Here is a 21,315-nt window from a genome sequence, read left to right on the forward strand (position 1 = left end):
GTGCTTCTAAAGACCCTTTCTCAAAGAAAGGGTGCTTCTATAGACCCTTTCTGAAATAAAGGGTGCTTCTATAGACCCTTTCTGAAATAAAGGGTGCTTCTATAGACCCTTTCTGAAATAAAGGGTGCTTCTATAGACCCTTTCTGAAATAAAGGTTGCTTCTATAGACCCTTTCTGAAATAAAGGGTGCTTCTATAGACCCTTTCTGAAATAAAGGGTGCTTCTATAGACCCTTTCTGAAATAAAGGGTGCTTCTGTAGACCCCTTCTGAAGTAAAGGGTGCTTCAATAGACCCTTTCTGAAATAAAGGGAGCTTCTATAGACACTTTCTGAAATAAAGGGTGCTTCTATAGACCCTTTCTGAAATAAAGGGTGCTTCCATAGACCCTTTCTGAAATAAAGGGTGCTTCTATAGACCCTTTCTGAAATAAAGGGTGCTTCTATAGACCCTTCCTGAAAGAAAGGGTGCTTCTATAGACCCTTTCGGAAAGAAAGGGTGCTTCTATAGACACTTTCGGAAAGAAAGGGTGCTTCTATAGACCCTTTCGGAAAGAAAGGGTGCTCCGATAGACCCTTTCTGAAGGAAAGGGTGCTTCGATAGACCCTTCTTAAAAAAGGGTGCTTCTATAGACCCTTCCTGAAAGAAAGGGTGCTTCTATAGACACTTCCTGAAAGAAAGGGTGCTTCTATAGACCCTTCCTGAAAGAAAGGATGCTTCTACAGACCCTTCCTGAAAGAAAGGGTGCTTCTATAGACCCTTCCTGAAAGAAAGGGTGCTTCTATAGACCCTTCCTGAAAGAAAGGGTGCTTCTATAGACCCTTCCTGAAAGAAAGGGTGCTTCTATAGACCCTTCCTGAAAGAAAGGGTGCTTCTATAGACCCTTCCTGAAAGAAAGGGTGCTTCTATAGACCCTTGCTGAAAGAAAGGGTGCTTCTATAGACCCTTCCTGAAAGAAAGAGTGCTTCTATAGACCCTTCCTGAAAGAAAGAGTGCTTCTATAGACCATTTCGGAAAGAAAGAGTGCTTCTATAGACCATTTCGGAATGAAAGGGTGCTTCTATAGACCATTTTCGAAAAAAAAAATTTGACACTAATTTTTGCCCTCCACTGTAACGAAAAAACTGAATCAAACGTCCTCCACGCATTCAATACTCTTCAAACAAAGAACTTCGGTTGGATCTCCTATCAATGAATGAAGTGGTAAGAGAAGTTATTCTGTTATATGGCCCCACAATCAGACCCCCCATTTTACTATCAAACAAACTCTCTTTCTCTCTCTCTGGCACAGAGTATTTTGGAGCTGTTGGATGTAGCTTACACACACACACACACTCGCACAGCAAGCTGTTTGTTTTGGTAAACGGTTTAAATACCTGGCGATTAAGAGTGGCATAATTCAGTTTGCTCTGAGTTGTCGGTCGAGATCCAACAAAGTGTAGAAAATAAAGGAAGAAATAAAAAGTAAGAAAACGAAATTTGGAAAAAAATGAAATTGAAGTGAATGAATTTTTTCGAGAAGAAGAAGTGTTTATGTGTATACTTTGCTGTCTATACTCCTTGATTGCGGGGTGGTTGATTCGTTCATCCAATAAAAAAATCAACAAAAACATTTGATGATAATAAAGTTGTTGTTGGTTGCTCTCCTTGTTGTAATACAATGTGTAAACAGCTGATTTTGTGACAGCCTAAGGTGTATACAACAAAACGTAAACGATGGCATTTGCATCCATCAATTGAAGATGCTGCTGCTGCGGTCGGACTGCCACCCTGCCACCCTGCTTTACATAAATAAATAAATATTCTCTGTTTGTCAATTTTTATTGACTAATTTATTTCAATTAATGCCAACAACAACCACAAAAGCCAACAAAAAATGCCCAAGAGTCAGCAATAATTTTTGTAATGTTCATTGTGAAAAAAAATCTTAAACGAAATTGGAATTGAAATTGAAATTAAAGCACAAAAAATATTCTACTATTCTTTATAGGCTTTCACAAAACAAAAAACAAAATGAGTGCTTGGGAAAATAATGAAGAAATTAAATTATTCCGTGAATATTTACGCATTCCTAGTGTCCATCCCAATATTGATTATGGTGAGTTTTTTTATTTTCAAAATTTCCATTTAATTCATTTCATTAAAAAATTAATTTTATTTTAATTTTATAAAAAAAAGCTCCAATATTAACTTTTTTCGTCTAACACTTGCTTGGCTTGATATATTTTAATCTCCTAAATAATAAATTAATTCTGTAATGGTTTTTTCCTAATTGAATGACTTGGCAAGAAAGCATCAAGCATCATTTGCCCATTGAATACTTTGCACAGTAAGGAGCAAAATTATGTAGCATTTTGTAAAACATTCACAGCGTACATATTTATGAAAAAATTGAAATAAAATTAAACAAGTGAGAAAGGCTAAAATCCTCAAAATACAAAAAAATGGGAAGGTACCGTAATTTGGGGGCAATACCAAAACATGGACCTATGTTGACAATTTTCGGTGGAGAGGTTTTGTGACCAATGGGAACCTCAAATATGAAATTACAGCTAGTTCGGATAAAAATGCAGCTAAAATCCTCAAAATAACTAAAATCTCGAGGTACCAATATAGGGGGACTATACCAAAACATGTACCCGCGTCGAGAATTTTTGTTGGAAAAGTTTTGTGACTATTGGTAACCTGAAATCTTAAATTTCAGCTAGTTCGGACAAAAATATAGCTAAAATCCTTAAAAATGCATAAATTCGGGAGGTACCGATGTATGGGGTCTAACCCAAAATATGAATCCACGTTGGCAATTTTCTGGGGAAAAAGTTGTGTGATCATTGGAAACCTCAAATGTAAAATTAAAGCTAGTTAGGTAAAAAAATGGAGTTTAAATCCTCAAACAGTATGGGAGTAATACCAAAATAGGGTCCAAAATTTTGGTGGAAAAGTTTTATGTCTACTAGAAACCTCAAAAGTAAAATTGCCGCTAGTTCGGCCAAAAAATGCAACTAAAATCCTGAAAATACCTAAAATCCGAAGGTACCGCTATATGGGGGCCATACCAAAACATCCATTCACGTTGACAATTTTTGGTGGAGAAGTTTTGTGACCACTAGAAACCTCAAATGTAAAATTACCGCTAGTTCGGCCAAGAAATTTAGGTAAAATCGTCAAAAATACCTATAATCGGAAGGTACCGTTACATGGAGGCTATACCAAAACATGAACCTATGTCGACAATTTTCGGTGGAGAAGTTGTGTGACCATTGGAAACCTCAAATATCAAATTTCAGTTAGTTCGGACAATAAATATAGCTAAAATCCTTAAAAATAACTAAAATCCGGAGGTACCGTTGTATGGGGGCTATACCAAAATATGGAGCTATATTGATAATTTTTGGTGGAGAGGTTTTGTGATTACTGGGAACATCAAATGTCAAATTACAGCTAGTGTGGACAAAAATGCAGCTAAAATCCTCAAAATACCTAAAATCCGGAGGTACGTTGACAATTTTTGGGTGAGAAGTTTTGTGACCAATGGGAAACTTAAATGTAAAATCAGAGGTAATTCGGTCAAAAAACCTCAAATGTCAAATTACAGCTAGTTCCGTTTACAATTGTAGCTAAAATTCTGAAAATACCGAAAATCGGGGCGATTCATAATATGGGGGCTATACCAAAACATGGACACACGATGACAATTTTTGGTGGAAAAGTTTTGTGACCACTAAGAAATTTTAAATTGCAGGTCAAATCCTGTATCTAAAATCCTCAAAATTCCTAAAGGCGGGTTGTACCGTTATATGAAGTTGACCAATGGTTATCTCAAATGTTAAATTGCCCCAAGTTCGGTCAAAAATGCAGCTAAAATCCTTAAAATAATTCAAATTCGGAAGTGCCGTTATATGGAAGTGTCCCCCTATATACGTAAACCGATATAAGTAATATTCGAACTTAAAAAAATATATTCAGGTGCAGAAATATAGCATTTTAGCTTAATTATTGCGGACGTTAGAGTGAAAGACGGCCATAGCTAAATCGAGTCAGAATTCTACCCTGATCAAGAATACATATACTAAACTATTATTTCGAAGAGTTACAGACAGGAGTTACAAACCCTCAAAATGTCTTATTTCTACCTAAAAAGGTCTTCTGCCTTTTTTCAACAGTAGAAGTTCTTAAAAGGCCTTCTGTCCACTAGTGATGACCTTAAAAGGTCTTCGGCCCTCAAGACAAGACTTTAAAAGGTTTTCCGTCTACTAGATAAGGCAGTAAGAGGTCCTCTGTCTTCTAGAGAATTCCTTAAAAGATCTTCTGTCTACGATAGAAGACCTTAAAAGGTCTTCTGTCTACTGGGGAAGGGCTTAAAAGGTCTTCTGTCTACAATAAAACACATTAAAAGGTTTTCTGTCTACTTTAGAAGACCTTTAAAGATCTTCCGTGTAGTAAAGAAGACCTCAAAAGGTCTTCAGTCTACTATAAAAGACCTTTAAAGGTCGTCTGTCTACTTGAGAACACCTTAGAATATCTTCTGCCAACTAGAGAAGACCGTAAAAGATCTTCTGCCTTCTTTCTCCTGTAGAAGTCCATAAAAGGTCTTCGGTTCTCTAGTGACGACCATAAAAGGTCTTCTGTCCCCAAGAAAAGACCTTAAAAGATCTTCTGCCTTCTTTCTCCTGTAGAAGTCCATAAAAGGTCTTCTGTTCACTAGTGACGACCTTAAAAGGTATTCTATCCTCAAGAGAAGACTTTAAAAGATTTTCCGTCTACTAGAGAAGCAGTAAGAGGTCTTCTGTCTACTAGAGAATACCTTCAAAGATCTTCTGTCTACGATAGAAAACCTTAAAAGGTCTCTGTCTACTGGGGAAAGACATTATTTAAAAGGTCTTCTGTCTTATATAAAATACCTCAAAAGGTCATCTCCCTACTAGAGAAGATCTTAAAAGGTCTTCTTTATTCTATAGAAGGCTTTAAAAGGACTTCTGTCTGCCAGAAAAGACCTTAAAATCTCCTCTGTCTACTATAGAAGACCTTAATAGGTCTTCTGTCTACTATAGAAGGCTTTAAAAGGTCTTATGTGTACTAAGGTTGGACCAAATTGGTATCTCCCATCGAGAATTATCATTTTAGCGAAAAATTCTTAACTTTTGTGCGAGTGGTACCCGAAGGAGTGGAGCGATATGCCCCATCTTCGATCTTTCGAATTATCTTTGGAGAAAATATTACGTAGTTCAATATTCTGACAAAATCGGTTGATCCGTTTGAGAGCTATCGCGCGTAGCAGGGCTAAATCGACTCAAAAATGTCTGAAACGGATTTAGACCAAACATGCTTGGGGTCCAAAGCCATTATTTCGATGAGACACATTTTTGGTCGCACACACTTAACATCCCACATATGTATTACGAAAAAGAACAGTGCGGTCATATTCTATTTTAGCCTCGCGATTCGAGCTATCCTTTTATTTTACGGTATCTAAAGCAATCGTTCTGAAATGTATGATATTGGAAGGTGAAATGAAACACCCAGTCCAAAAACGCGCACACATCTGAGCGGGTACGGCTGCACCTTGTGCTCAGTCAGGAGGGCTCCAGCGAAGGAAGACTTTTCTTTTCTGACAATATTATGGACACATTGCATAATTGGGCAAGAATGTGTCTTCTTAAGGGATAAGCAATTTACCGTGTTCAATAGTCCTTCATATCTGGGCAGGACGCTCTTGTGGACAAGGTTTAGGAGTAAAAGTTAAACCCCACCAAGGAAAAGTGATAAGGCCAAGAAAAAGGAAGAATAAAAACTCGACGACTGACTACAAAAAATTTGTTATCAGACCACTTACGAGATTTCAGAAGCTGAACTCCAAGAAATTCGGCTAAAACTTGAGTTTGTCCCTCTATCTGGATAAAGACACCATCCACCCTAAAAATAGGTCGAGCGCGAAGTCGGAAAATCCTACAGAAGGGCAGTTTACTACTGCAGCACTGTTGTTCAGAGGGTTCCCAACGTAAGCTGGACCTTACATACCGAAACGGTTTTTCCGTATCGAGCAGATTCCAGTCTGCAGCTCGGATGTTGCCGCCAATAATAAAAAAACAGCTTCGAATAGTTCGATCGATTCTGTTGAGACATACATAAATTTGGGAGAGGATTTAAAAGAAATTCAAGCAGCGAAATTTCACCTCCTTATCGAACTGGTTCCAATCTTCAGCCTTGATATTTTTTGACAAATCCCCAAAAGAGTTGAATTCAGTAAGATTGGTTGAATTTTAAGTTCTTGAGGAAATTAAAAAGAAAATACCCTCACGTAGAGAAACTTCTGCTCTCTATCAAACGGATTTCATTCTCCAGTCCAGATACAGTCACCAACCCTAAGAATGGGCCGATACCGAAAAAAAGCTAAAAAAACCCATTGGCTTCGAATAGTTCGATTCCTTTTGCTGACATCAATATTTATTGTGATATGACCTAGCAACACCTAGCAAATTGAACACCGCAATGATGTAAGGAAAGTCAAAGGGAAGGGGTCCACGAATCAGTCGCAAACAGCCACAGCTTAGATTTGGTTGAAACTTAAGTTTATGTACAGAAACTTTTCGAACGAATTTCAATTTTCAGTTCAGATCTTCGCAACAACAAACGGGTTTGAAGATAAAGTTAGCTTCGAATTGTTCGAGTTCCTTGCAGACATCAATCGTATATCGTATACGCTGGGCTGGTTAACTGAGTCTCATCACCCTCGTAGAATACAATACGGCTGGTACCTATTAAAGTGTCCATCACACTAATATCGGCAAAGTAAATAGAACAAACGCCGATTAATCAGTCGCATTGAGTCATTGAGTGTCAGTGTATCGTATGCATCTGTCTCCCAGATCGTTGGGGGAAAGAAAAGCCCGAGTTATTTATTTTAAAACAAAACTCAACATTCCCCACAGTCAAACTTTCACCGTGTTCATCTCCGGTTTAAAATCTTTGAAACTTAAGGGAACTGTAAAAGAAATCTCCGCAGGACTGATCTTCTGAAAGTCGTGGATCGGAAAGGAGGGGCGGTGTGTAGTGTTGCGAAACCCCAAACGGCTGGGACGACGTGGGACCTCTGAGCAAACTGTAACTCAAAGTCAGTCGTATAAAGTTCGCACAAAAAGGTCTTCCAAGTCACATTCAAACTCTATGATCACAATGTGAAATCAATCGGACAGTCCATTTATTTCGAACTGTAAAGACATCAATTTATGATGACCGACCAGAGACAAGTATTCTCAACAACCTAGAGACCTGGGCGGATGATCGCCTCAGACAATATTCTAGTTAATTATATTCTTGGCTTAACGAGATAGATGAAAGTCAGACGGGTTCCGGTAGTGTAGCAATTTTCAAACACCCCTAGGTCATACATTTTCAGGATAAGGTATTAAAAGTTACGGATTTAGATGAAACTTAGTGATTCCTGGCTTCTCTGGGAATAATATCTTCTTAAAGGTACTTTACAGGGAAAATGTCTCTTAATGAGCTTCTATGATAAGAAGGTCCTTTAAAGCCCGTCTAAAGTTCTTCTATGAGTAAAATAAGACCCTTTAAAAATCTTCTTCAGGCCTTAGATAAGCTCAGGATTTTAATTTCTTAGCATATACATTATACGTCAAATAAATCTCATATTTTCCTCCAACTCAAGTTTTAGGTGCCAGTGTAAATAAGTTCCAGCCATTCATGTCCTTACCTTACTGTTATTTTTATTTCTATCAATATCATTGCCTCAATAAGCCAATGAAATTAATTCTAACCATTGTTATAGGGGGTCGAATACGTTTGTATCTATTACTTTTTTCCATTTTTTGCTCGACCTTATGGCACACCTTCTTGGCAATTTTATTGATTTCAAATAATTATAAATCAGCTGATGTCTATTATTTGCAACAAGAAAAACAACAGCTGACTAAGATATAATGCTGTTGCCCTCTCCATCTAGGGCACATACACACACACATTCATATAATATAGGCATCCTGCATGGCAGACAGTCCACAAGCCAAGACAAGGTCACATTAGTTAAAACGATGTTGATGGGGGGGGGGGGGGGGGGTTTGTTGAGCCGGCAAACAATTCACATTTTACATGCATATGTACATTCATAGTATTTTTTAGTTCCATCTATGCCAAACTCAAGAACTTCCTTGACCTTTCACTTGCCAACACGTTGCTATATAGCAGAGAGTTTTATTTCGGTGGACACATAAAGAGCGAATGGATTGGAGTTCATATAAGGACATATTGGCATATTTGCTAAAATTCATTTTGTTATGGCAGAAGGAGGAAGTAACTTTTAAACAAGTAAAAATTCGTTAAGTTCGGCCAGGCCGAACATTTTATACCCTCCAACATAAAATAATCATAATTAAAATGGAACAATTTCCTTTCACAATTTTAGATTGCAGGGAACTTCAAAAGTCAAATTATGGACAGTTCCGTTAAACAGTGTAACTAAGACCCTCAAAATACCGAAAATCGTGATTTACCGTTATATGGGGGCTATACCAAAACATGGACCTATGTTGAAGATTTTTGGTGGAGAAGTTTCGTAACCACTAAGAACGTCAAATTACAGCTAGTTCAGTTAAAAATTTTAGCTTAAATCCTCTAAATACCGAAAATCTGGAAGTACCGTTATATGGGGCCTGTACCAAAACATGGACCTATATTGACGATTTTTGGTGGAGAAGCTTCGAGGCCACTGAGAACCTCAAATGTCAAATTACAGTTAAGTCGGTTAAAAATTTTAGTTGAAATCCCTAAAATACCGAAAATCGGGAGGTACCGTTATATGAGGCCTATACCAAAACATGGACCTATGTTGATGATTTTTGGTGAACAAGTTTCGTGGCCACTGAGAACATCAAATGTCAAATTACAGCTAGTTCGGTTAAAAATTGTTGCTAAAATCCTCTAAATACCGAAAATCAGGAGGTGCTGTTATATGGGGCCTGTACCAAAACATGGACCTATGTTGACGATTTTTGGTGGAGAATTTGCGTAACCACTGAGAACCTCAAATGTCAAATTATAGCTACTTCAGTTAAAAATTGTAGCTTAAATCCTCTAAATACCGAAAATCGGGAGGTACTGTTATATAGGGCCTGTACCAAAACGTGGACCTATGTTGACGATTTTTGGTGGAGAAGTTTCGTGGCTACTGAGAACCTTAAATGTCAAATTACAGCTAGTTCGGTTAAAAATTGTAACTGAAATCCTCTAAATACCGAAAATCGGGAGGTACTGTTATATGGGGCCTGTACCAAAACATGGACCTATGTTGACGATTTTTGGTGGAGAATTTGCGTAACCACTGAGAACCTCAAATATCAAATTACATCTAGTTCGGTTAGAAAATTTTAGCTGAAATCCTTAAAATACCGAAAATCGGGAGGTACCGTTATATGGGGGCTATACCAAAACATGGACCTATGTAGACGATTTTTGCTGGAAATGTTTTGTAACCACTGAGAACCTGAAATATCAAATTATAGCTAGTTCGGTTAAAAATTGTAGCTAAAATCCTCTAAATACCGAAAATCGAGAGGTACGGTAATATGGGGGCTATACCAAAGCATGGCCCTATATTGACGATTTTTGGTGGAGAAGTTTCGTGGCTACTGAGAACCTTAAATGTCAAATTACAGCTAGTTCAGTTAAAAATTGTAGCTAAAATCCTCTAAATACCAAAAATCGGGAGGTACGGTAATATGGGGGCTATACCAAAGCATGGACCTATATTGACGATTTTTGTTGGAGAAGTTTAGTGGCTACTGAGAACCTTAAATGTTTAATTACAGCTAGTTCGGTTAGAAAATTTTAGCTGAAATCCTTAAAGTACCGAAAATCGGGAGGTACCGTTATATGGGGGCTATACCAAAACATGGACCTATGTAGACGATTTTTGCTGGAGAAGTTTCGTAACCACTGAGAACCTGAAATATCAAATTATAGCTAGTTCGGCTAAAAATTGTAGCTAAAATCCGCTATATACCGAAAATCGAGAGGTACGGTAATATGGGTGCTATACCAAAGCATGGCCCTATATTGACGATTTTTGGTGGAGAAGTTGCGTAACCACTGAGAACCTGAACTATTAAATTACAGATAGTTCGGTTAAAAAATTTAGCTAAAATCCTCTAAATACCGAAAATCGAGAGGTACGGTAATATGGGGGCTATACCAAAACATGGACCTATGTTGACGATTTTTGGTGGAGAAGTTTCGTAATCATTGACAACCTCAAATGTCAAATTACAGCTAGTTCAGTTAAAAATTGTAGCTAAAATCCTCAAAATACCGAAAATCGGTAGGTACAGTTATATGGGGGCTATACAAAAACATGGATCTATGACCATAGTTTTTGGAATATACATTTGTTTATCACTAGGAACCCTAAATGTCACGTTAAAGCTAATTCGGTTTGAAAATGTGACTAAAAACGTCGAAATGCCTGAAATCGGGCGGTACCGTTATATGGAGGCTATACCAAAACGTGGACCGATATAGCCCATCGTCAAACTTGATCTGCCTGCAAACAAAACAGTAGGCAATATGCGTTCTAAAGGTAGAATTATGAGATGTCTAATTCTACTTTAACTCCCGGTCGATGGTGATCAAAATATTTTGTACATTGGTCTCTCTGAGCTAGTCTTTCCTTTGCTATACCAGGGCAGATAAGAATAAAGAGAACATATGTTGTTGTTGTTGTTGTTGTAGTCACGTTAACGTATATGGGTGATCTTGGCTGCTTCCGGTCCACACTAAAGTAATTTCATTTAGAAAATTGCATTAAATTATGCGTCCCTAGATCGAGTTCCATAGTAGAGTAATATCATGAAGTAGCTGTAGTGGGAAACTCGATCTAAGAACGCCAAATTTCATGAAATGTCAAATCGCTCTAGTGTGGACCGGGACTAAACGATTTTAATTTCTCACTGAAGTTAGTTTGAAGAGCAAAATAGATTCACTGCATTTCTGACTTTAATACTCATACCTCACCTTAAACATAATACGCCCTAATGTTCATAAAATCACATTTAACTAAACAAATTCCCCCAAACAATTTCCAATTCGTATATACGCTAATAGTTCAGAACAAACAAAAAATCAATGTGGCCTTTACGTATTGCTGTGCCAATGTAAAAAAAATCTACAGAAGCCTCTTATAAAGGCAAGTAGGCTAAAAGCGAACTGCAATTAAAATTAAATTGCAGTCAAATCGCAAATATAGCTTATAAAGTAATACGCGATATATTATGTTGACTAAATGGATAGGGTAGATATATTTTTTGTTACTATCCTAAAATAGTGCAGATAATTTATTTACTCGATAACAAGTAAGAAAGTATCATCTGACCCAAAAAAAGAGCAAACACAATAATTATGCCGTATATAAATTATAGTTGTGTTCATTTACTTACCTGAGGTTACCATTTGTTACCATTTCCATTTCCGTCGTCTTCTCCACCTGCAAAGCGTTCCTTAGCCCAAAACATGGTAAAACTGGAAGCAATTTTTAAAAGAGAGGGAGAGAAAAGATGGCAAAAATGCCTTTCTCTTCTACCACAGGTTACCAGACAAATTTCTTCGTGTAAAAAATAACCCTCGTTGTCCTTAAGGCTAAGGGCATAAAAACTAGTGTAGATTCATCCTCCAAGACATTTGAATAGTGCGGATATATTATTTATGACATTTGGATAATATATTTGGATAACGTAAATACATTAGCCATCACATTTCGATCATCTGGATAATGTGGATATATTATCCACGTCGTCTGGATAATGTAGAAACATTATACACATCACTTGGATAAGGTAGATACATTTCACACCTCATTTGAAGAATTTAGATACATTATCCACGTCATCTGGATTACTTACTTACTTAGCTGGCCCATTACAGAACATTTGTTCTATAGGCCGAACTAAGAAGAGATCTCCATTCCTCTCTATTTGTTGCTTTGCACTCTGGAATACCGCGCCTTTTCATCTCATCATCCACTTGTTTGCGCCATCTATTCCTTGTCCTGCCGATTCTGCGTGCACCGCCATGGGGCATGTATTCATACGCCTTTTTAGCGGGTTAATCATCGCTCATTCTTATGATATGGCCTAGCCAACGCAATCGCTGCATCTCGATACGTTTAACTATACTGATGTCGTTGTATAGCAGATACAGCTCGTGGTTCATGCGACGTCGATATTCACCGTCAACGCAGATTGGTCCGTAGATCTTTCGAAGAATTTTTCTCTCAAACACACCAAGCACTGCCATGTCTGCTTGAGCAAGTACCCGGCTTCGGAGCCATACATCAGCACGGGTAGTATCAGTGTTTTGTAGAGCGTTATTTTTGTTTGACGAGATGTGGCTTTGTTTTTAAACTGCTTACTTAAACCAAAGTAGCATCTGTTGGCCAATACAATTCTTCTTTTTATTTCACAACTGATGTCGTTTGTTGTGTTTACGGAGGTGCCGAGGTATACGAAGTCTTTTACTACCTCAAAATTATAGGAACCAACTTCAACAGTTGATCCGATCTCAATGGACGCATTGCGCGTCGACACCATCAACTTGGTCTTCTCACCGTTTACCGCCAGACCCACCTTAGCAGATCCTTCGACCTTTATAAAGGTATCAGTTACTTCTTTTACTGATCGGCCTATGATGTCTATATCATCAGAATAAGCAAGTAACATGTGACTATTGGTGTAGATTGTGCCACTTCTTTTGACGTTTGCCTCTCGTATAACATTTTCTAGCAGAATGTTGAAGAGGTCACACGAAAGGCTGTCTCCTTGTCTGAAACCTCTTTTGGTACCAAACTCTTCGGAGAGGTTCTTTCCTATTTTAACTGAGGACCTCGTGTCAGTTAAAGTCATTTTACAAAGCCGGATGAGCTTTGCGGGGATACCAAATTCAGACATGGCTTGGAATACTTTGGAACGCAGCGGGCTGTCGAAGGCTGCTTTATAATCGACAAAAATCGATCTGCATCTCTTGGGTCTTCTCCAGGATTTGCCGCAGGGTAAATATCTGGTCAATGGTGGACTTGCCAGGTCTAAAGCCGCATTGGTATGGTCCAATTATCTCGTTGACCATAGGCATTAGTCGTTCGCACAATATCCCTGACACGATCTTGTAGGCAATAGGGAGTAGACTTATGCCCCTATAGTTAGAACATACAGTCTTACCTCCCTTCTTTTGGGAGGGGGCACAGGATACTCAGGATCAAATCGCCGGGTACTCGATCTTCCTGCCAGATGGTGCTAACTAGCTGAAAAATGTTCTTTCCATATCCTGAGTACACTATCTGTATCAGTTACCAAATTACCTTGCTGGTCTCTACAGGAGGATATGCCTGTACCAAAGCCATCAGTTTGATGCTTGATTCTTTGATAGAATTTTCGGACTTCATTCTGGCTCCTGTACATCTCGATTTTTTTTCACACTCCCGCTTTTCCATATCTCTCTTTTTCCTGCGGAAAAGACGTTTCTCCTCTCTCCTTTTCTCTCTGCATCTCTCTCGTGCGCTACGCGTTGCTACGGATTGTAAAGTAGCCCTATATGCCGCATTTTTCTCTTCGGTGGCAGCACGACACTCCTCATCATACCATGGATTCCTTGGTGGAGGTCTCTGATATCCAAGTATGGATTTTGCGGCTGTTTGCATCGAGTGGGCAATGCTTTGCCATTGCGCTGATATGTTATCGGGATGAGGAGTGCTTTGATTAAGCAATTGGGTTAGTTGAGTGGAATATGCTGTGGCTATCTGTTGTGATTGCAGCTTACCAATGTCTAACTTTCGTGTTGTGTCTATCAGCCTCATACCATTGCCAGATGTTTCGCTGTGGAGACTGAATTTCCCGACTGTTGGGCCAAAGATATTCTCCTTTCCAATTTTGGCATTAAAATCGCCTAAAATGATTTTAATGTCATGGGCAGGGCAACGGTCATATGTTTCTTCTAAGCGCTCGTAAAATATATCTTTGGTTTGTTCGTCCTTTTCTTCAGTGGGAGCATGAGCACAAATAAAGCTGATGTTGAAGAATTTAGCTTTTATTCGAATTGCAGCAAGTCTTTCATTCACTGGGGTGAAGCTGGATACCAAATGTTTTAGTCTCCGACTAACTACGAATCCACAACCAAATTCATGCTTTACGTCATGGCAGCTATAATACAGTGCGTCACCTTTAGATGTTGTTGTGACGCCTTTCCCAATCCATCGTATTTCCTATATGGCAGTAATATCGGTCTTGTACTTTTCAAGTACGTCTGCCAATGCGAAGACTACACCTTCTCTATAAAGAGTGCGAACATTCCAGGTGCAGATTCGCAGATCATGGTCCTTAAAACGTTTGGGGGGTTCGTCAACTTTAGAGGGGTTTGTTTTTCTTTCGTTTTTTCATAGTAGGCTGTTTTTTTCTAGGGGTGGGTTACTAACCCGAAGCCCAAACCCAAGTTTTTAACGTTCTTATGGATGAACGCGCGGCACATGTTAGCTCACTACCTTTAACGGGTGTTAAAGGCAGTTCCCCAGGTGACACCACGGGGAGGTCAGTGTCCACTTGGGATGAAAGAGGGACTAAGATAAATCCTGGGCTTTGCCATGTTAAAACCGGTCAGGACCGTTGCTTGGTATCTTCCATCCCCTACGTCACCCTCGTCATCTGGATTATGTAATTATATTATCTACCTTGTTTAAATAAAGTAGATACATTATCCACTTCATTTGGGCAATGTAGATACATTATCCACGTTATCTAGATAATGTGGAACATTATCACGTCATTTAGATAATTTTAATACATTATCCACGTCATTTGGATAATGAAGAAACATTATACACATCACTTGGATAAGGTAGATACATTATACCCCTCATTTGAATAATGTAGATACTTTATCCACGTCATCGGGATAATGTAGTTGTATTATCTATCTTGTTTAAATAAAGTAGGTACATTATCCACTTCATTTGGGCAATGTGGAACATTATCCACGTCAATTGGATAATATAAATATATTATCCACTTCATTTGGATAATGCAAATACATTATCCACTTCATTTGGGCAATGTAGATACATTACCCACGTCATCTAGATAATGTGGAACATTATCACGTCATTTGGATAATATGGATACATTATTACTCAGGTTATCTAATCACATGTAATTCGAATAATTTCAGTTTTAATTCGAAACATTCAGGGCCTGTTTATGTATGTCGATAAGAAAACGAATGCGGAAGAAAAACTACCAAATTTGAGTGTGTATTTCAAATTTGTTTTTTGTTTTGAAGCAAAAGCAAATGAAATAATATTTCAAAAACTGAAGTTTGGGTGTCTTTCATGCGCACACATTTTCGTTTCGAAATACATAAACTGGGGGTCACTTTTAATTGGAGAATTCCAATTGAATTTGGAATTATTTCATTTATAATTTGAAGTTGTTCATTTGTAATCCGAATTATTTCATTTGTAATTCGAATTTTTTCACTTGTAATTTGAATTTTTTATATCCACATTATGTGGATAATGTAGATACATGATCGACGTCCTGGATAATTATCAAAATCATACATAACCATGAAATCCTTTTGACAACATGCAACACTCGTTAAGGAAACAATTACAAAGCAAATCTATGGCAGATAATTGTCCTGGAACTCAAAGAGCCCTATTACCTTCCGATAATTTGAGCTGACAATCAATTGTCCAGCCATTCAAAATCTCACGCAAAGCCATTTAGCATTTTGAGCTTACACTTCTTGCATATTACAATCGTCGAACAATTACATGTAACAATTATCCTTTTCCTAATTCAGCCTAAAGTCAATATTGCCTTAAGCTTTATACCCAAACACCACTGCCACCACCAAACATCTTTAAAGAAGCATACGCAGCAGCAAACCTTAGTAATGTTATACCACTATTATTATTAGCGTTGAACTGAAACTGAACAATTTACATCCATCAGGCATGGAACAATGTCCTTTGGCAGGACAACAACAAAGGGGAGACTGGCATGCACGTGCACGTGTATGATGCTAATTTTCAATTGAAATGCATTGTTGAAAGGTTTCAACCACCTTTTTTCATTTTGTTCGTTACTTACTGCAGAGCAAAATTATGATGTGACATTTAAAATGTTGCAGAGAGAGAGAGAGAGAGAGTGAGAGGGGAGAGAGAAGCTGTGGTAGACAATGGTATCAAGGCCTTTACCTTTTATTTTAGGAAATTTAAAGTGAAAATTATTTTAAGCTAAAACGTTTACCGGAAACGGAAGCGTAATTTGACGAATAATTGAAGCATTTTGTCGCCTCCAATTATGGACCATTGTTCGTTTAATAGTCTGACAGTTAGCTTTTGATTTCAATTTACAAATAGAAATGTCAGGATATGTATTTTCTTGAATTCAACTGGCCTCAGGAAGATATACAATATTTCGTATGGGAAAGAGAGGGTTAAAGGCGAAAACACATTCAACGTTTCAGTAAAGTTGAGTGTCATTTCTGATAAAGGTTAGATTAGGTTGAAAAAGAGAGACGATATAGGAATCGCCACATGCCCGTATAGACATACACTTAAGCCGAGGAGGCCCGTTGTGCGCTCTTATTTCGGAAGCCTAAATGAGGATATTTTTTTTTTTTTTGGTTAATTTATTAAAAATAAATTTGTCAGTTTAGAAATTCTGTACCATTGACGTAATCTCTTAGGTTTTGGAACTCGCTTGCCCTAATTTGGCTGAGTTCTTGTATTGTGGTACTTCCGAGAAATCGATTTCTTAGTGTCGCGAAGGCTGGGCAATGACACAGGTAGTGTTCAAACGTGTCGTCGTCCTCTCCACATGCTCTGCTTTCACTTTCTCTTCAGTGTTTCAGAGGGATAAAGAGGCATTTTTTGCCCATACTTTTAACTCTAGACCGGTGCTGCTCAAAATATTTTGTGCATTAGTCTCTCTAAGCGAGCCATTCCTTTGCTAAACCACGGCAGATGAGAAAAAATGAGAACATATGTTGTTGTTGTAGTCACATTAACGTATATGGGTGATCTTGGCTGCTCTAGACGCACCGCTTAGCGTTATCTAGGCTTATCGTAGTTTGCTCCCAGGCGTACTTTGCCAAGGAGTTAGCTATGTCGTTACCCCTTATCCACGCATGTGCTGGTACCCATAAATTGAGTAGTCGTTGATTGACTTTTTACACTTCAAGACCGTTTTTGTCCGTTAGGATGTTGACAGCGATTGGTTTTTTGTTAGCTTTGAACCAGTTCAGACACTCTGTAATCGCTTGGATTTCGGCCTGGAGGATCGTATTATGATCCGGCAGGGTGATCCTCGTTTCTTGGTCTTCAATATAGAGACCCAGCCCCGTTCTTCCCACTAGAACAGCCCCATCTGTAAACCCGAAGCTTCCAGTTGGTATCTGTTCTAGGGTTCCATCGATCCATAAGCCTCTGTCCGGTGTTAAAACTCCACACAAGGCGGTTTCAGTTGTTACAGGTATACGGTCTGATTCAATATGATCTATTGACTCACCCGCTGTAACCCGTAGCGCTCATCGACTTAAGTCTTATGGCTGCGATGGCTGGTTCATACCTTACCTGAATCCTGGTTGGTGTAGTCCTCATTGCGCCACTAATACTTAAGCAGCACTTCGTTGGACTTTTTGCATTACATTCACGTTGCATTTCTTGTCCATAGCTGTCCACCATACCACAGAAGCGCAAGTTAGAATCGGTCTAATTACGTTTCTGTACAACCAATGTGTCATCCTAGGATTGAAACCCCATTTTGAGCCTATGGCCCTTCTACAGGATGACCAACATCTATGGGCTTTATTAGCCCTTTCCTGAATGTGGTCCTTCCCTTTAAGTTTCCTGTCCAGATTTACTCCCAGGTACTTAGCTGTTGGAGAAATGTTTATCTTCTTATCTAGGAAAACGGGTTCTTCGTAAGCTCCTATTTTCGTTTTCATAGTGAAAAGACATAGATCTGTTTTTTTTTCGGGTCAACATTTAAACCTCTCGGTCTTACCCAGTTGTAAGCTATTTTTAGAGCCGTTTGGGCCCTTCTACAGAGTATATTTGGATTGTTTCCTCTAAGAAGTATTATAACGTCGTCTGCAATAGCAGACGGGTTCAAATCCCTCGTCGGTTAAGGTCCTTAATAGACTATTTATGGTGGTGACCCATAGGAGAGGTGATAGCATCCCCCCTGTGGCGTCCCCTGGCCAACTTTGTCTCTTTTTGTTACGTCTTGTAGAGCGCAGCTTATCCATCTATTCCTTAGCATATGGTTTATCCAGTGCCTCAAGGCCCGGTCTACCTGAGACTCGTCTAAGGAGTGGATTAGTTTCGGTGCTGACGTTGTTGAAAGCGCCTTCGATGTCGATGCATACTGCGAGTGTATACAACTTCTTCTCGAAAGTTCTCTTTATATGGTGTACTACCTCATGTAATGCGATTTCCACTGATCTACCGTTTGCATATGCCTGTTGTTTGTATTTGAGCATTTCGTTGGAAATGTAAAGGCATCGACACATAAGAAGCATGGCATTCTTGCTGAAGTCATATCTGATAAAGGATGAAAGACCAAGTTCGACCTAATAAAAAGATTTCAGAATCATTTTTGAGTTAGGTCTAACTTGGTCTTTAGTCATTTACCAGATATGACTTAAGCAACAATGCCATGCTTCTTATGTGTCGAGGCCTTTAAGCCCTGAGTACATAAACTGCCTCGCCTGCTTACCTTGCTTGCTTCTGATAAAAGAATAAAAAAGAAAAGGGCAACCCAGTTCGAAATTTGCTCGGCCTCCTTTATTGTTTTAATTTTTATTATGTCAGAAATGAAGCAGGAAAGCAAGGCAATCAGGCAAGGCAGCTTATGTACCCAGGTCTTTACTCTTTATCATGCTGTCGACCGTCCGTTCCATTGTCTTGAGTACGAATGAAGTTAATATTATCAGGGGATAAGCTTTTGGTGTTGCATAACTTGCTATGCCAGGCAAAGCAAAAAAACTATAAACAAACATTCGATCTATGTTACCCTTGCTCTTTTATTCTTTTATCAGGAATGACGCCCAACTTTACTGAAACGTTGGATGTGTTTTCGGCTTAAAGACCTTACAAAAGCAGCACAAAAAATAAAAGAAGGCCGAGCCAATTTTAAACTACATTGCCCTTTTCTTCTTTATTCTTTATTTTTGTTATGTCAGAAATGAAGCAGGAAAGCAAGGTAAGCAAGCGAGGCAGCTTATGTACCCAGGCCTTTACAGACTTTTGACCAGGGAAAAACGATGCTGAACCACTGTGCGTCGTTGGCCCTTACGGCCTGAGTACATAAGCTACCTCGCCTGCTTGCCTTGCTTGATTCTGATAAAAGAATAAAAAAGGAAAGGGCAACCCAGTTCGAAATTTGCTCGGCTTTTTTATTCTTTTATTTTTATTATGTCAGAAATGAAGCAGGAAAGCCTTTATGGCCTGGGTACATAAGCTGCCTCGCCTGCTTGCCTTGCTTGCTTTTGATAAGTCCATATTTACATTAGGCAATTTTCCTTGCGAGATTAGGGTGACGTAGGGGATGGAAGATACCAAGCAACGGTCCTGACCGGTTTTAACATGGCAAAGCCCAGGATTTATCTTGGTCCCTCTTTCATCTCAAGTGGACACTGACCTCCCCGTGGTGTCACCTGGGGAACTGCCTTTAACACCCGTTAAAGGTAGTGAGCTAACATGTGCCGCGCGTTCACCCATAAGAACGTTAAAAACTTGGGTTTGGGCGTCGGGTTAGTAACCCTCCCCTAGAAAAAACAGCATACTATGAAAAAACGAAAGAAAAAAAAACAAACCCCTCTAAAGTTGACGAACCCCGCAGACGTTTTAAGGACCATGATCTGCGAATCTGCACCTGGAATGTTCGCACTCTTTATAGAGAAGGTGCAGTCTTCGCATTGGCAGACGTACTTGAAAAGTACAAGACCGATATTACTGCCATACAGGAAATACGATGGATTGGGAAAGGCGTCACAACAACACCTAAAGTTGACGCACTGTATTATAGCTGCCATGACGTAAAGCATGAGTTTGGTTGTGGATTCGTAGTTAGTCGGAGACTAAAACATCTGGTATCCAGCTTCACCCCAGTGAATGAAAGACTTGCTGCAATTCGAATAAAAGCTAAATTCTTCAACATCAGCTTTATTTGCGCTCATGCTCCCACTGAAGAAAAGGACGAACAGACCAAAGATATATTTTACGAGCGCTTAGAAGAAACATATGACCGTTGCCCTGCCCATGACATTAAAATCATTCTAGGCGATTTTAATGCCAAAATTGGAAAGGAAAATATCTTTGGCCCAACTGTCGGGAAATTCAGTCTCCACAATGGTATGAGGCTGATAGACTTTGAAGCTGCAAAAAACATGGTAGTTAGCAGTACCAGATTTAATCATCTCGATATTCATAAGGGCACCTGACTATCTCCAGATCAGAAAACAAGAAACCAAATTGATCATGTTGTGATAGATGGAAGACATTCATCGAGCGTGTTGGATGTACGATCGTTCCAAGGCGCAAACATTGATTCGGACCACTACCTTGTTGCAGCAAAGGTACGCACCCGCTTAAACGTAGCAAACAAAGTACGAACAGACACAACACGAAAGTTAGACATCGGTAAGCTGCAATCACAACAGATAGCCACAGCATATTCCACTCAACTAGCCCAACTGCTTAATCAAAGCACTCCTCATCCCGATAACATATCAGCGCAATGGCAAAACATTGCCTACTCCATGCAAACAGCCGCAAAATCCATACTTGGATACCAGAGACCTCCACCAAGGAATCCATGGTATGATGAGGAGTGTCGTGCTGCCACCGAAGAGAAAAATGCGGCATATAGGGCTACTTTACAATCCGTAGCAACGCGTAGCGCACGAGAGAGATACAGGGAGAAAAGGAGAGAGGAGAAACGTCTTTTCCGCAGGAAAAAGAGAGAGATGGAAAAGCGGGAGTGTGAAAAAATCGAGATGTACAGGAGCCAGAATGAAGTCCGAAAATTCTACCAAAGAGTCAAGCATCAAACTGATGGCTTTGGTACAGGCACATCCTCCTGTAGAGACCAGCAAGGTAATTTGGTAACTGATACAGATAGTGTACTCAGGATATGGAAAGAACATTTTTCAAATCTGTTGGTATCCAATAGCAGCGAAGACTACGAAGATACCACAGTCCCAATCCCAGAAGATGGCATTGAATGTATACCGCCCAGCCAAGATGAGGTAAAGAC

General features: G+C 39.1%; 1 protein-coding gene across 1 annotated transcript in view; it reads left to right on the plus strand.

Annotated features, from left to right (window-relative positions):
- Positions 1-1,396: 1,396 nt before the first annotated feature.
- The window catches only part of LOC141398139 (aminoacylase-1A-like), a 46,345-nt gene continuing 26,426 nt past the window's right edge, over positions 1,397-21,315 (plus strand). The window contains exons 1-2 of the mRNA XM_073975371.1: positions 1,397-1,462; positions 1,989-2,096. Coding sequence (XP_073831472.1) covers positions 2,012-2,096 — 85 coding nt within the window. The 5' untranslated portion in view covers positions 1,397-1,462; positions 1,989-2,011. The remainder of the gene's footprint in view (positions 1,463-1,988; positions 2,097-21,315) is intronic.

This window comes from Musca autumnalis, unplaced genomic scaffold (genome assembly GCF_047663935.1).
Source record: "Musca autumnalis isolate F117 unplaced genomic scaffold, ASM4766393v1 scaffold_3, whole genome shotgun sequence".
Lineage (NCBI taxonomy): Eukaryota > Metazoa > Arthropoda > Insecta > Diptera > Muscidae > Musca > Musca autumnalis.